Source organism: Copadichromis virginalis, linkage group LG5, assembly GCF_057382275.1.
Source record: "Copadichromis virginalis isolate Kocher_CV1m ecotype Utaka linkage group LG5, C_Virginalis_male_GT1.1, whole genome shotgun sequence".
Classification (NCBI taxonomy): Eukaryota; Metazoa; Chordata; class Actinopteri; order Cichliformes; family Cichlidae; genus Copadichromis; species Copadichromis virginalis.
In genome coordinates, this window is record NC_140622.1 from 7,396,737 (window position 1) to 7,413,687 (window position 16,951).

Sequence of the window (16,951 nt, forward strand, 5' to 3'; positions counted from 1 at the left end):
TTGGGAGATGTGCTTGTACCCGGCCTTATAAAATGTTGGTTGGCAGCTTTGTGTATGGCACACACAGTACTGTGCAAAAGTTTTAGGCAGGTGTGAAAAAATGGTGTAAACAAAGAATGCTTTCAGAAATATAAATGATTGTTTATTGGCCCCAAATGTATTCTGCAGCAGGACGATGACCGCAAACACACAGCAAAGTCATTAAGAACTATCTTCAGTGTAAAGAAGAACTGGAAGTACTGGAAGTGATGGTACGGCAACAATCATCGAGTGTGTCTGAGATTACACGAAGAGACAGAAGGATGTGAGGAAGCTTACATCCACAGAAGATCTGTGCTTAGTTCTCCAAGATGTTTGGAATAACCTACCACCAGAGTTCCTTCAAAAACTGTGCAAGTGCACCTAGAAGAAGGCAAAGGGAGGTCACACCAAATCCTGATTGGATTTAGATGTCTCTTTTGTTCATTCACTGCATTTTTTTGATTGATGAAAATAAATGATTAACACTTCGATTTGTGAAAGAATTCCTTCTTTACAGCATTTTTTCTCACCTGCCTGAAACCTTTGCACAGTACTGTATAAAGACGCAGCAGTTTGTATATGCATAAGGAAGTCAATTTATTTATTAAGTTCAACTTTACGAATCGGATGATTTTGTATTTGTGGATCTGGGTGGTTTTGTGGAATTTGTGGCCTCAAAACCCCACGTCGGCACGTGATGCGACCTGTAAATATCAGGCGATTGGTGCACAAGCATGCAAAGTTTTGTGAGCGGGAGAGAGGTTAGACGTAGTCTTAGACAAAGCTTTAAAAAGCTCTTTGAAAGAGAAATTTATCCAATTCATGAAACTGAACTTGTGTGTAAATTGTGCATAAATAATGACTATTTATTCAGGTTTGGATGTAAAATAGTTTCATGTGTGCTTCACATTTGTGTGGACTGAATCACACTGGGTAAATTCCCAGATGATTAAATATGCAACTATTTTGCTGGTAATAACTGAAACGAGTAAAGAAAATCAACAGCCTATTTATGCAAGATAATCCATAATTTTATTGGGTGGGGGGGGTGGGATTGCCTGGGTCTGATTATTGGGGGGGTCATAACCCCCCCAACCCCCCTGGAAATTACGCCCTTGGTGGATCATACCGTACGCATTTGGAACCCTTTTGAGGCAAATTTCTCTCCATAAAAATGCTTCAGAATAACAATTCAGAGCAGAATATGCTGAATGTAGAACATACATGAGCTGCATCAAACTCTGAATATGCAATATTTGGAATAGAAATGAAATATTAAATGTAGTGGCCAAGTCCTCTAAGACTTTTAAACTTGGTCGAGGATAAAGACGATTTAAAGCTTTACTTATTGTCTCTCGCTGCTGTAATATACTTTAGTATGGCCTTTACATTTGAATAATGTTTTTCTTACCCATGAGCCTAAAAATTAGATGTAGCTCTTCCTTCACAGTGGCACCAGGAAACATAGGACGACCTGTTGCCATCTCATACAGGATGCAGCCTACGCCCCTGTGAGAAGGAGGCGGAGATAAGGAGGCACAGAGGAGGACGAGCTGTTAGGTATAAAAATTCTGAGTGAGGTTGAGTTCAACACACACACACACACACACACACACACACACACACACACACACACACACACACTTCAAAGACTGTTAATTGTAAGTGCAAACTAGTATGCAGTGAGTGGGCACAGTCCAGCCTTTTGTTCCACACAGGATGGCGTGGTGAAGAGGCATCCTGCAGTCTGATGAGAGTGTATGTAGCTCTATGTGCTCATAAAAGGCTGCTGTGTTGCTAGAGAGCCACATTTATATTTCTGATTTAGCAGAGCTGTGGGGGTGTTCTCACCACAGCAAACCGTGTGCAAAAACACGTAAGGAAAGTGAATGCACGCCCCCTTTGTATGACTAGTGACTCACCTCACTGCTAACAACCTGTGACATTTTAATAGACAGAACTGAGTCATGGAAATCCTGGATGGCCCTCGAGAATATTTGAGTGTTTCACCAAGTAACAGGATTTTACTGTAACCAGGGTCGGCACCAATTCCTTTCCTGACCAGCTCAGTGGTTTAAAGTACACTTCTAGCTGTGTTTCAAGCATTTAGTTTCCAGCCAAGCAGGTCAGTGTGCACCGTGACTGATGTGGAAAAATGTAAGGACGGCCCTTCAACAGAAACGTCTATTGTCCCCTGCTTACCACATGTCGATGGGTGTGGAATATTCTGTAGAGCCTAGCAGCACGTCAGGAGGTCGATACCAAAGCGTTACCACCTCATTGGAATAGGTCTTAGTGGGGACGGACTTGGCCCTGGCCAGACCTGGACATTACACAAGTCACAGGACCTCAGTAACAGCACAGTGAAATATCATAAGTCCATCATCTACACACTGTGAGCAGGTAAAGAGAAGCTTCCGCTATCCGCACATTACCCGTGTTTATTTAAAACTTTTGAAAAGCAGTCAGAAAGTACTGGTGGATTTAATTCCCATTTCCAGCAGAAAACTGTGAAAACTCAGAGTGAGGGGCACAGTTGCTAGGATACAGGAAGTAAAGGTGCTAAAGTAATTAGGACAGGCGATCTCTTGAGTGGCAGTAAAATAGAACTGGGGAGTGATCATGCCCAGAAACGTGTCGTTTCCTTCACAAAAGTTCACTTGTTAATGTGTGCATGTTGTTGTGTGTTTGTTATTGTTCTCCTTCCTACCAAAATCAGCTAATTTCAATTCGCCCTTATCATTGATAAGCAGGTTCTGAGGCTTTAGGTCTCTGTGGAGGATTTTTCTCTTGTGACAATAGGACAGACCACGCAGCAGCTGGAACATGAAGATCTGCAGACAGAAACATGAAAGGAGGATGTAATTACCAGAACAACAATACAGGACCAATCTGAGGAGAAAAAGAGTTGCAGTAGTTGTGTAATAGTTAAGATTTAAAACAAAAGAAAAGATAAAAACAAAACAATCTTTAATAAAAATGACACTAAGGGACGCTTCCACAAATCACCCTCTGTGAACACAGTTCACCGTGCCGTTCACAAAGCAAGGTCAAAGGTCTGTGAACATGTGCACAGCATCTAGAAACAGCATCCTCTTCTCTCCGTTATGCTAATTTAAACTGGACTGTGGTGAAGTGTCAAACTGTCCTGTAGTCAGATGAATCGAAATTTGAAGTTCTTTTTAGAAAACATGGATGCGCATCTGCACTCTGCATTTCTGAGAGTGTGGGAATGGATCTGGAAAGGCAGCATTAATTCTGAGAGGCAAGTACAGACCTTATTTACATCTTAAAATGGTACATTCCCTTAATTTAAACATTTGATATGTTTTCTATGTTCAGTGTATTGCATAACTATCATCTATTATCAGAGTCCTTAAACAATGTAGTTGTCATGCTGGAGGGAATATATCTCTCAGCTGGGCTGGGAATGCTTTGGTTTTTCCATGGACACACTAGAGGAGGTGGCTGGGGAGAGGGTGGTCAACTTAGGCTGCTGCCGTGACTAGGGCCCAAATAAGCAGAAAAAAATTGATCAACGTTTAAGGAAACTCGTATAGTAACTCTAAAATAAAATTAAAAAACTGTTTACGTTTAACTAAATCAAAACATACATCATACAAGATGGACAAAGCACATTTCTGTCAATCATTTAAATACTCTCCTTCCAAAGTTTTTCAAGCTTAAAGGGAAGCTCCCATAAATACATATGCAGTAAGGCCAGCTTTCCACTGCACAATTTACACTGGACCTAGTTATGAATATGGAGAGCAACTCTTAGTATCAAAAAACTAAACAGTTTTGTCCTGATACAGACCGTAGATCTGCCCAAAGGTTTTCAGATTTGCAAACAAATAGTTCGTTTTGGCTGCTCTCTTATTCACGTGGGTCACTGTAGCAGGTGGCTCCACAGTGGCAGAATTTTTTGTTGGTTCCCCCTGATTGTAATTTGGTTTGGTGAGGTTCGGTGACCTCCCGACCTTTGTTAAAGAAATGTTGAACGCATTTTTCAGGAAACTTACTTAGTGCAACTCTCTACAATGTGCAGTATGTAGATGATGATTCATGCATATGACTCACCTTGACATTATGCATGCTCATGAGGTTCCCACAGTTGTCCAAGTACTGTTTAAGATCACTGTCCTGAAACACACAGTCAAATTGATCCATTTTGCTTTTTGGTATTTGAGATCAACATCTTCAGAAAACCTAATAAAGATGAAGTGATATACTCACAAGATACTCAAACACCAGAGTAAGGCAGCGGTCGGTGTGGATGATGTCATGCAGGGTGACAATGTTAGCGTGCTTCAGGTTCTTTAGCAGAGACACTGGTTGGGCAAGGGAAGGAGACATGAAGTGAGCTATTTTATTCAACAAAACCTGACAACACTACACCCGAGGTGTGAAACTAAATGCTCTGGCTTCACTTATTTGTCCACCTTTATATACAGTCTGTGGTCTAAAGCTAGCAGCTGTGTGTTGCTTTAAAGTTTGCATAGCCACTGTACAACAAAAAGAGAGCTCTTTGATCCTTCTCATCAAATTTAACACACATGCATGTACTGATTTTTTTTCATGCTACTTTATACTCCTACTTCACTGTTTCCACACAAAGATTTTGTGTTTTGAGTTTCTGATATATTATGTTCATTTAAGTTTCACTCACTGTTACTATTTAATGAGTTCCCTTTTACTTATTTTCTTTGGCTTGCATTCCCTTTGGATTCTTTGGACATTGTAAATTGTTCAGATTAAATTTGCACTTAATGTCTGTTTTGAGTTTGATTTTGCATCTTCTGCGTCTTGCATTTGGGTCTGCAAGATCTTTCCACATCTCAGCCTAAGAGACAGAATAAAATAACTAGAACAACTAGACTAGAATAAGAACAAAAATAAAAAATTAATGATGATCAAAATTCCATAACACTGTAAAATCCTGAGACCGTGACATGACTCACATGAGGAACATTTAAATGACCATTTAAGATAATTCAGCTTCTAAAAAGGATCATACATAAGCAAATTCTTTAGCAACATCGACCTGATATATTGAACTGTATCAACAGTTCTGTAGTATTAATTCAAGTTGCTCTGTTACTAATGCTGCAGGTGAATGAAAGGACACGGTGTTATTATTAGACCTACCTGTTCGGTGTGATTACCAAAACTGCAAGTAGAAGTGCTACACAAACACAGCAGCACTGGACTGTAAAGTGTGTGTGTGTGTGTGTGTGTGTGTGTGTGTGTGTGTGTGTGTGTGTGTGTGTGTGTGTGTGTGTGTGTGTGTGTGTGTGTGCGTGTGTACATACCTTCTCTGATAGCAGTGCAAGGTGCCCCCTCATCGTGCTCCAGCCGGATCTCCTTCAGTGCAACCAGGTTCTCAGTGAGTTTGCTCCGCCCTTTAAAGACTGTAGCGTATGTCCCCTGCACAGAGAAACACCCCGAAGAGCTTACTGATATTCTGATGTTGCTGTACTACAACAAAATATACTAATAAAAAGTACATGTTCACATAGAGACTATGGGTGTGGCACCATCCACACACACATCCACATCACTTATGCACAAATAACCCTTTAATATATTTTCAATCGTTAGCTGTATCCTTGGCTCTTATTGGTATTCCATCAAAAGGAAAGAGCTGAAGTGGTTCAAACATCTGCATGCTAATGGAGTCATAACGGGAATACTGGGAAGTGCAGTGGAACCATCCATAGCAGGATGAAACAATGAAGTCTATAGTTTATGAAAATCCATAACAACAATAACAATTTTTCTTTTAAAGGAACAATTTGATGTCACAATAGGTTATAATGTTATATTAATATCATTTGTTAAAAGATTCCCAATAAAACTTTTCCGTTCTTTTACAAACTGAATTAAGATTTCACATATCGTGTGTGAAAGCATCAACTTCACATCTCGAACAGCCTTTGTCACATTCAATAATTAAATATATATATATATATATATATATATATATGTAAATATTGTTTTAGGATCTGATTATTAAAGTTTGATGATTTGTCATCTAGAATAACCTTCCACTGCTGGTTTTGTGTAAAGCTAACCATGCTTTTGTGGACCTCCTATCACTATAATTGACAATAAAAGCAGCTCTTCTTGATCTCCTGCCACCCCTGTTATCAGCTGCTGAGCCTTGTGACTCAGATTGATGCAGGCTGCTTCTGCCACTAAACATTCCTCAGCCCTTAAGGCAATAAATGTTCTCACATGAATAGCATGGTATTTAGGTGCTTTCAGCCCATGAGCCCTCTTCATCTTAGGCAAGTCCATGAAATGTAATCCACTTAGCAATTTGTCATGAAGCCATGCCAGAAATCTGGACACATGGGTACACTAGTTTGGCTTGGTATATAAGCAAAGAAGGCACATACTGCATGTGGTACTCATTTTGATACGATGAGCATGGCTGATCACCAGTGTTGGTCAAGTTACTTGAAAAAAGTAATCAGTAACTAATTACTGATTACTCCCCCCAAAAAGTAATCCCGTTACTTTACTGATTACTTATTTTCAAAAGTAATTAATTACTTAGTTACTTAGTTACTTAGTTACTTTTTAAAAACACGATTTACAACCTGAAGAGGTGATAAAGTGATAGATCTTTCAGCCCAATTCTACTTTTTCTACATAATCCATCATACAAAATGTAATCAAATGGAAAAGTCTCTTTTTTTTAACTTGTTTTATCAGTTTTAATCTTTTAACTTTATGCATCAAGCAAAACATTTAATTATATGCAACATTTTCTACACATTCCAGCACATAAAATAAAATATTTTTTGTGTTTTCACTCACTCTTTCAAACAGATGCAAGTAAAACACAGCAGAAAATAAATAAAGTCAAAGACTCAGCGGTCCTTTTGCTCTATTTTCACCTGTAAAGCAGGAGCAGGGTAGGCGGAGGGTTACCCTGGTGTAGGTGTGCTGCGGTCAGTTGAAGAATCCGCGCGAGTGTCTCTGTGAGTTTCCCATCACGTCGTAGCTACTCGGTGCTTGCTCGGAAATTTAGGGGTTTTTTTCGCTGTAAAAATAAGTTTTCTTCCCACGCACGATGGACGCTAATGTTTTTGTCAGTTTTTATGGAATCAAACTCAAAGTAAGGTCAGTACTTCCACACTTTAAACGCTGCACGCTCATACTCTCTCCCGCACTCGATATATTATCCATTGTTGATCTGCACACAGCTGCTGTCACCAACGTCGCACTTGCTTGTCATGAGACATTCTCGCAAAAGAAATCACGGTTTTAGTAACGCAGTAACGCAGCGTTCCTACGGGAAAGTAACGGTAATCTAATTACCGATTTTGCAATAGTAATCCCTTACTTTACTCGTTACTTGAAAAAAGTAATCAGATTACAGTAACGCGTTACAAGTAACGCGTTACTGCCCATCTCTGCTGATCACAGACAACGTTATCCTCTGGAGACGTTTATCTGTGGACTTGTTGTGTACACTCATATCTCACTGGACTATGATGTGGGTGAAAATCTATTTCTTGCAAAGCAGCAGTTATAGTGACTGAGGAGAACAGAACCACTGTGTATCTGACTGCTCTGACACGTGATAATGTGACAGCAGTATGTTGCTGATGTCAGTCTGCTGAGTTGATATCATGTCCCAGAGATGGACTACAAAACTCACATCTTTTATACTTTGCCCTGTGCATTGTTTCTGTGTTTTATGAATGGCTGTGTCAACGTGGACAAACCAGTAGCAAAAATCACTTCATTACAAGATTAATTCCCAACCTCTGTAAAGTCTAGTGTGCATTCACAGGAAACATGAAGTGTCATGACACTATGTTAGGTTAACTGAGATTACGTCACTCCAGGCAAAACTGAATAGAGAGTAATCTGTGTTAGAATATTCAAGCTTTGCAAAAACACGTCAGTTCAGATTCTTGTGTTTCTAGAAATGGACGAGAGGCAAATTAACACCATGTGAAATGGAAAAAAGCAGAGTGCTTGGAGCGAGGTTTTTACAGTTAACTTAAACTAAAAACGTAGTTAACTAAAATGAAAATAAAAATGAGACTTTAAAAATATGAAAACCTATTGAAATCATTCTGCGAACTTGGCAAACTAATTAAAATACAACTATGTCCAAAATGATGAAGACTACAAACTCCACTTCATCATTTTAATACAGCTCAAAATCATGGCAAGAAACTTCCTGATTTACATTTCCTGGTTGACTGGGGCCTTTCCTGCATGGTCTCTCTATAATCCAGTTACTTTACTCATTACTTGAAAAAAGTAAGGGATTACTATTGCAAAAAGGTAATTAAATACAGTTACTTTCCCGTAAGCACGCTGCGTTACTAAACCGTGATTTTGTTTGTGAGTGTCTCATTAATGACGTACGAGCATGCGACATCCATGGTAACAGACATGTGCAGATCAACAATGGATAATATGGAGTGCAGGAGAGAACACGACCATGCAGCGTTTAAAGTGTGGAAGTACTCATATCACTTTGAGTTTTAGTCCGTAAAAAGTGACAAAAACATTAGCGTTTAAAATTATTTAATTTTATATGCAGGAATATGCAGAAAATAGGTTTCAATGTTAAACAGATTTCTTCAAGTCAAACAGTGTTGCATATAACTGCATTTAACGCAATGAATTTTTGCTTGATGCAATGTGCATAACGTTAAAAGATGAAAAGTAATAAAACAAGTTTTAAAAAGATACTTTTTTTCATTTGATTCAGTTTCATATGATGGATTATACAGAAAAAAATGGCTGAAAGGTCTGTTGCTTTATTACATATTCAGGTTGTGTATCGTGCTTTTAAAAAGTAACAAAGTAACAAAGTAAATAATTACTTTTGAAAATAAGTAATCAGTAAAGTAACGGGATTACTTTCTTTGAGAAGTGATCAGTAATTAGGAACTAATTACTATATTCAAGTAACTTGACCAACCGTGAGTACTCTGACCCCTACTCGGAGACATGCATATTAGGTTAACTGGTGATTCCACACTGGTCATGGATGTGAGGTAGATAAAGTGGAGTGGACAGAAGTGCATGAACGTGGCATAACCTTTCTGATTGGTCAGTAAGGTTGAAAAGCACTATACAAATTCCAAAGTACTTGAAACAACAACTACGTAACACGACGGCAAAGTGTTTAAAGTTCACCGGTGGGTTTAACAAATTGTACAGAGTACAAAACGTGTATTAACATCACATTGTAACCTGTAAGATAAGAAACGGAGCAGCAGCTTACATGATAACCTTCTGTTGATGGTTTGTTTTTGTAGTGTGTCACTATGAAATATTGGACGGCACTATCTCCTTTCCTTTCACAAAGGGTTGCCCTCTGATAAAGGAGGTAATACAGGAAGCAATGATGCCATTTCAGGTGTTTAGAGAATTCACCCAGCTCTTATTATGGCTGCTATGCAGATGTGTCCACGTCATTTCACTCGTTTCAAAGCCTTTATAAGCAAAACTGAGTGTTTAACCTATGTGTATGTTCTTAATGAAACATGAAAACTGTTACTGTTACAACTTACCTCACCCAGTTTGCCAAGCTTAACGTATGTTTCCAGTTTCCCAAATCCTATGTCAGACTAGGAGCAAGAAGAAAAGCCAATAAAGTCACTAAAATGAGAAAGTTCTATTAAAAAGGCAGACAAACATGGCAAAAACAGACACATCACTAACCAGTGAGGCGCGTCGAGACATGCGACTGAGAGGTTTGCAGAGCGGTGAGTTTTCATTCTCCATCTGCAACTTCTTCAGAAACTCTGGAGGCAGGCGGATGTCCATTGGCAGGGACATGCGCTTACTAACGTCCTGCAAGAATAAAAGTGATTCATAAAAACTGTACGTTCTCATTTCCAAGTGCTTCGAGGGACTGATCCTGGCACAAAAACCGTTCATGCAACAACACCATCATACAATTTGCAGTTGACACAACAGTCATCGGTTTAATCGCCAGCAATGAGGAGACTGCATACAGGGAGGAACTGCTAACCCTGTCAGCTTGGTGCTCCACCAGCAGTCTCATCCTCAACACACGGGTCCATCTAACAAGAGAACTGACCTGACCTCAATAAGTAGGCTGGATATTTCTTGGAGTGAATATCCTTTAGGCCTTCTCTTGGTCTCCACACACCTCAGCTGTCATCTGTAATCCACAATAATGGCTTTACTGTTCCCGAAGGCTGCGGAGAATCTGTACTTTTTGAGCCATTGTCATTAATACTGTTAATTCTTTTACCATTTATAACTATTATTATTTTTAAATTACGTCATTGCTTAACACTTTTTGTCTGTTTATTTTCACTCAGTCCAATTCACTTGTTAGTCATGTCTGCCTTCAAAATACAAAGTCCACACAATGCTACACAACCGACATCACACAACCTTATTAAATCATGCCAAAGTCAGACTGGGTAAAAATAGTGGTTGGAAACTGCGGCACTACCACAATTATTTTGACCGTGTGCAAAGAACATGCAGTCTTGTTGCCTTTCAAATGGCTGCTTCAAAGATGGGGACCAGATCTGCGATGACTCTCCAGTCAGTTGCCACCTTCCGAGTGTCTTTAGAGCATCAGGACTGTGATGAAGCAGCAATAAGACAATCAGTCTGCTATCATTCTGTGACAGAATGGGATCAAACTGGCAATGTGTTTGTGATAATACAGGGATTGAGTCTAGTTACTTGGCATGTAGTTGTCTACATTCATAGAAATTCATATTAAACAGAAATTAATTACTTGCAGCCAAAACCTCAAAGATCTAGTAAAAGATGGAAATCTCCCCACAAATAGGCAAAGCGGAGCTATGGGGAAAAACTAGAGTCACAGCTACGACAGTGTGACTCTAGTCGGACTATAAACGGACTATAAACGACCGGTTGATCTGATATCCTCGTGTTGGTGTTGTTCCCAGATCATCATACTAAATGTTGTTCCAGGATCAACATTGCAAGTGACCAATCAGAATGTTGTGACGTCATACTTTTGCGACTTCGGGAAAAACTGGCGTAAAACAAAAAACTGTACTAAAGCTGCGCGAATCGTGGACCTCACTACAAAGCAGGCGAGGAATTACAAACCCCTCATCATCAGTGGCACGCCAGTTGAGAGAGTGGACAGTTTCCGATACCTGGGTGTCCACATCACTCAGGACCTGTCATGGTCCTGCCACATCAACTCCCTGGTTAAGAAAGCCCGTCAGCGTCTCTTCTTCCTCAGAAGACTTAGAGACTTCCATCTGCCACTGAAGGTGCTCAAGAACTTTTACTCCTGCACCATCGAGAGCATCCTGACGGCAAACATCTGCACCTGGTTTGGGAACAGCACCAAGCAGGACAGACGAGATCTGCAAAGAGTGGTGCGCTCAGCCGAACGCATCATTCAATCAGAGCTCCCTGACATGCTGTCCATCTACACCAAGCGGTGCAAGTCCAAAGCTAGGAAGATTATGATGGACCTCTCCCATCCCAACAATGGACTCTTCTCACTGTTGAGGTCTGGGAAGCGCTTCCACTCCCTTAAGGCCAAAACAGAAAGAATGAGGAGGAGCTTCTTCCCCCAGGCTATTCGGGCCCTGAACCAGGTGTAGGACTGGACTCTCCCACACACATCACTATAAGACTGGACTCTCACACACATCACCACACGCACCACCACACATTTCCTATAATCCTATAATTCCTATAATTTATAATCCTTATCTTTATAATCTTTTCTGCTATTTGCACATTCTTTAGTGTAAATTCCTAAGTTAATTTGTAAATTTTGTAGTAAACTGTAAATTGTAAATATTGTAAAACTTTTCTTCTGTCATGTAATGGTCGGGCATTGTACAGCTACATGCATTTCACCCCCATGTCATACTGTGTATGGTTGTGTGTGTGTGTGACAAATAAAATTTGAATTTGAATTTGAAATAGTTATATAGTTACTACAGGATGATTTCAATTCAATTCAAGTCAGTGTTGTATAAAGCACCAATTCACAACAGTCATCTTAAAGCACTTTACTGTACGGTAAAAACCTAAACATTAGAAAGAAACCCTAACAATCAAACAACCCCCGTATAAGCTCCTCCCTCCAGGCTCAGGGAGGAGCTTAAGTGAGACGTTGGGGAGCGGGGGGTTAAAATACATATCAGATTTAATATGTCCTACATACACACTTAAATAAGGCAGTGCGCATTTATTATAGGTTAAATTCCATTTTGCTCTTTTGCATGTTAAAATGAAAGAAATGACACTTTAATGAAAGCATAAAGTGAAGTAACTGCGCTGCTATTAAACAGTCATTAATGACTGCCCTTGAGCAATTTACTCAGTCGTTTTTAGTAACTGCAACATGACGTGTAATTAAAGAGTGTGTGGTCAAAAAGTGTTACTTGATAAGACAGCACCCACACAGGGGCTATTTGGATTTACTGCAACTCTGCTCAGACTGAAGGTGAGCAGAGGAGTGCCGAATCCATGAAACGATCTCTTATTAAAGCACATTAATTAGTTACAGTATTTAAAGCCTTTTATTAGAAAGAGCTGCACACAAAAGCTGTCCAAGTCTGTGTAAGCTCGCAGGCTGCAACCTATTTCTGTCTTCTCACTGAGCACTCATTTCTCTCGTGGCTTCGCTCGACTGTCTGTGCTGTGTGGCGTGAACGACTTTTGCTCCACGGGGACTTTTTCTGCAAAGGTAGAACTGTGAACTCTCACATTTTCAATAAAAATGTCTGCTGCAGCGCGCAGGGTTAAAAGCTTCTGACTCATCTCACTGAGCCCACGAAGGTGGAAATGGAGAAATAACTCGTGGGGAGGAGGACATCTCCTCGTGTAACTGGTGATATCTGCGTCTGGCTGATGTTTCATGTTTTTAATATGCACTCCAACCTAGACAGTTTCCTTTCAGTCAGTTGGCAAAACACAAATTAGTGTGAAAGCAGCGTGTGAGATGGAAGGCATTACAGGAATCCAAACCCTACCATCTATTATATTACAGTTTTTCTGTAGTGCTGTGACACGACATGTTTTAGCGCCTCACCTCTGAAAATGGTTTTCACGAAAGAACTCATACACACAGCAAAGTATTGATTTTACATCAAAATCAAATCGTTGCATGAATAATTCACTGCCATCAAAATGTCGTCTTCCTTTGAGATTCTTTAAACCAGGTATTTCAGTGACACTGAATACTCTACAACAGCGGTCCCCAACCCCTGGGCCTCGGACCGGTACTGGTCCGTGAGTCGTTTGGTACCGGGCCACGAGAGTTGAGGCTCAGGTGTGAAATGTATGGTTTTCAGGGTTTTTAATTGGTTTTCAGCGTTATTTTGTTATCGTTTTTATCGTTACCTCGGTTTTCCTGGGTTTTTCACGTGTGTTATGAATAAATCTTATTTTTTTCGGTACCAGTACTAGTTTTATTTTGTTGTATTTATCCGCGACACCTTAAAGGCCGGCCCGTGAAAATAATGTCCGCATAAACTGGTCCGTGGCGCAAAAAAGGTTGGAGACCGCTGCTCTACAACACTTAGATATCCTCAAATACTCTAAGTATTAAGAGTTTTCTCAGTTTCTTTTGTTCAGTTCTCAAATGACAGATGAAGGTTTTAAAAGAAGCTGTAAAATCCTTCAGAACAATTCATTACCTCTGCACATAAGAAGGAACATTTGCCATTCTGTTATCATCCAGATTTCTTTTTCTAGACATGATGGATTTCAGTTCACATGAGTTTCTTTGTTATTCTAGCGATCAGTTTCCATTCGTCCCTTGTCTGGGTTAAGTTCGTGGAGGCAACAGTCTGAGCAGAGAAGCCCAGACTTCCAACATCCCGGCCACCTTAACCAGCTCATAGTGTCGACAGATACGATCTCTCCAGCTTGTAATGGGTCTTCCCTGGGGCTTCCTCCTGGTTGTTGTCAGATACCCAAACTACCTCTGCTGGGTCCTTCTGATGACGAAGTTATCAGTTTTAATCTTTATAGTTTCACCTTTCAGTAAAACTTCCTGATGGAATTAATGTGATTCACTCCATGGTCCCTGCTTTGACTGCATTGTTATTAGTGCTTCCCTTTCATCTCCTTCCGTCTTGTCTCTCCTTCAGTGCCTTCGTCCTTTCTGTCTCTTTGTCTGACATCTTTTTTAGTGTCAGTCTTCACATCTCATCTTCATGTTGCTGTGTTTTGGACCTTTGATAATTTTACTTTCTGTTTTTGTCTCCTTCTGTTGTGATTGTCTGCCCTGCTCTCATCTCCTTTTCTATGACTTCCTCTTCTTCCTGTCTTCTGTGACTCAATGTATATATTGTCTCTGCCAGATCATCTGGTTGTCCACTCTACAGTCACGTGGCAGCACATTTTTCCAGCTAATGTCCAAGCACTGTGTGGTTTATGATTGATTAACAGTTTCTTGTAACCCTGGTCGAGTTTTTATTGGACGTTTAATCATTTACAAACATGCTGTAAGTGATGATTTCTAGATTACTATTTATGCATCATTGCTAAACCACAATAATTCACAGAACAGACACAGTGTAACACGTTTAAGCAACAAATTCATAGAAAATTAAACCAATCTGTTTTTGCATGTTAATCCACAGGCTTTGAAGTTTTATGATTCATTAAAAAAATTAAAAATTCAATTTTGGACTGTAGCATGGTTTTTGCATGCTGTGACACATATAGGCAAATGGTACAATGATTTGTATCAGTGTAGTAAGGAGAAAACAACAGATAATACAAACATGCAGGAGATTGATGTGGCGCGCGCACACACACACACACACACACACACACACACACACACACACACACACACACACACACACGCACGCACGTCTTATAATTCCACTGCACTGGTTTATTTACTGTACTGTAATACTGCAATTTGAGTTTTTACTTACCTCCATGGAGAAGCGTCTGTGCTGGGCCTTGCTGTGGAAGTGGAGGTGGGATGGAGACTGAGCTCCTGGAGTGGTTGGTTCAGGGCTCACTGGGCTGACATCATGAGATGGAGGACCCAGTCTGTCTGGAGTCAGGCCTGACAGAGGGGAAATATAATCAACGGTGGTGGGCCACCGAAAACTCTGAGAACAGCTTAAGATCTCAGTGGGATACGTTGACAGAACAGTCAGCGACTGGCACCTTAGCTCCTGTAAAGCGTCGGCATTCATTGAGTTTAAGCAGTAATTCAGTTTGGGTTTCTCTGCAGTCGTGGTCCTTTAATCACACAACTACAGCTGACTTTCAATATCAAGGGAAAACATCCATCCCCAACCCATGTAATTAAGTCCCACTTCAAAGCTGTACATCTGACCCTGATATCCATGTGTGCACAAATCTGTGTTTTTCCCAAGAAAACTGCCTTCTCCTTTTATGTTTAAAACTCTGCTTATGTACTTTAAATGCATAAGCATTTAAACTTTAAATGAAATAAGGACTTTTTTTTAAATGCCCAACTAAACGGCATGTTTACAGGATGGAACAAAAGAGTATTCGATTTTATGGATATTTCGTCTTCCATTTGTGTGTGTGACTTTATTTTTAAGATAAGATAAGATAAGATAAGATAAGATAGAACTTTATTAATCCCTCGGGTGGGTTCCTCTGGGAAATTCGATTTCCAAAAAAAGCACAGCACCGACAGAAGTTACAGAGTTATACACACACACATATATATAAATACAGAGACAATATAAATAAAATATACGAAGGGGATAAATAGAATAAATAGGAATAAAAATAAAAATACAAGTGAATTGCACATTTAAAGTATTGAGTCTATTGCACCGTTGACTATTTACAAAAGTATTGCACAAAAGGTATTGCACAGTGAGGTGAAGAGGCACTACAGCTTAGTTGTTCCCTCCTCCTTTGTCCTCCTGTTTCCCCTCCCTCTCCCCTCCAGAGAGGAGTTAAACAGTCTGATGGCGTGTGGGACAAAGGAGTTTTTAAGTCTGTTAGTTCTTGTCTTTTTTACAACCATTTTGATGAGACTTAAAGTTTGAATGTTGACCTGATTTGACTGACAGCTGTGCCAGCACAGGGGTAGTAGCTCCTCACTGTCCATAAGCTTCATCTCATCTGCAGCCTCCAGGCATGTGTATGTGCATTAAAATACAAAGCGCCCCTGTTTCCATGGGGATACTGCTTAACAAGGGAAGCAGGTCTCGTGTTAAGGAGGAGGTCTCAGACAGTAGGTTTCTTCCTAGCTTCCGCACAGCACACACTCACATTTATATGCATACATGCTAAACATTTACTGTGTAACTATGGCCTTTCTCAACCTGCCTACACACACCCAGCTCATTCATATATGCATACACATATAAAAAGATAACGCAAAACTAGAGGCAGGTGCTCAGATTTGAGCATGCCTGGTTGGGTTTGATGCAACGTTTTAACAGCACCGCAGAGAGGCTTTTAACAAGCCATGCTATGCGTTGTATTCAGTGACTGTCTAAATGGGCCGGGGGGATGAAATGACAACCTGTTTGCTGGTCATTTGAATATCACAGCTACAGCACTCCTTTGATCTCTTGATGCTAATTAGGGTCGGTGAAGGTGACACTGATATGAACACGCGCTAACAAAGTGTCACATTGCTGTGAAATATGGATGGATGCCTGCTAGAAATCTTGTTAGAAAAAGGACAATCCAATATGGTACGCAGCATGATGTTTTTGTAGCATTTCCATCTCAAACTGTGCTCATAGTGAGAGGCTGAAATAGGAACAAATGAGCGGGGAAAGAAATACCTTCAGTACTGACTTGGACATGTTAGATTATTTGCTTTTCATCAGTGTTGCACGTCGTCTGCACAGACAATTGACTGAGATGAATTTCTGATCTGGTATAGCTCCTTAAGGGAAAACACTTGACATTTAAATATCACACTTATACAAAAGCATATTCAGCA

The 16,951-nt window shown here is 40.1% G+C and overlaps 1 protein-coding gene across 3 annotated transcripts in view; it reads right to left on the reverse strand.

Annotated features, from left to right (window-relative positions):
- cdk18 (cyclin dependent kinase 18) overlaps window positions 1–16,951 on the reverse strand; it is a 69,267-nt gene that overhangs the window by 13,341 nt on the left and 38,975 nt on the right. For all 3 annotated transcript variants that reach the window (XM_085455684.1, XM_085455683.1, XM_085455682.1), the window contains 9 exons: window positions 14,937–15,073; window positions 9,724–9,855; window positions 9,573–9,629; window positions 5,334–5,448; window positions 4,258–4,352; window positions 4,102–4,164; window positions 2,732–2,855; window positions 2,224–2,344; window positions 1,433–1,530 (listed from right to left, as the gene is read on the reverse strand). In XM_085455684.1, coding sequence (XP_085311810.1) covers window positions 1,433–1,530; window positions 2,224–2,344; window positions 2,732–2,855; window positions 4,102–4,164; window positions 4,258–4,352; window positions 5,334–5,448; window positions 9,573–9,629; window positions 9,724–9,855; window positions 14,937–15,073 — 942 coding nt within the window. The remainder of the gene's footprint in view (window positions 1–1,432; window positions 1,531–2,223; window positions 2,345–2,731; window positions 2,856–4,101; window positions 4,165–4,257; window positions 4,353–5,333; window positions 5,449–9,572; window positions 9,630–9,723; window positions 9,856–14,936; window positions 15,074–16,951) is intronic.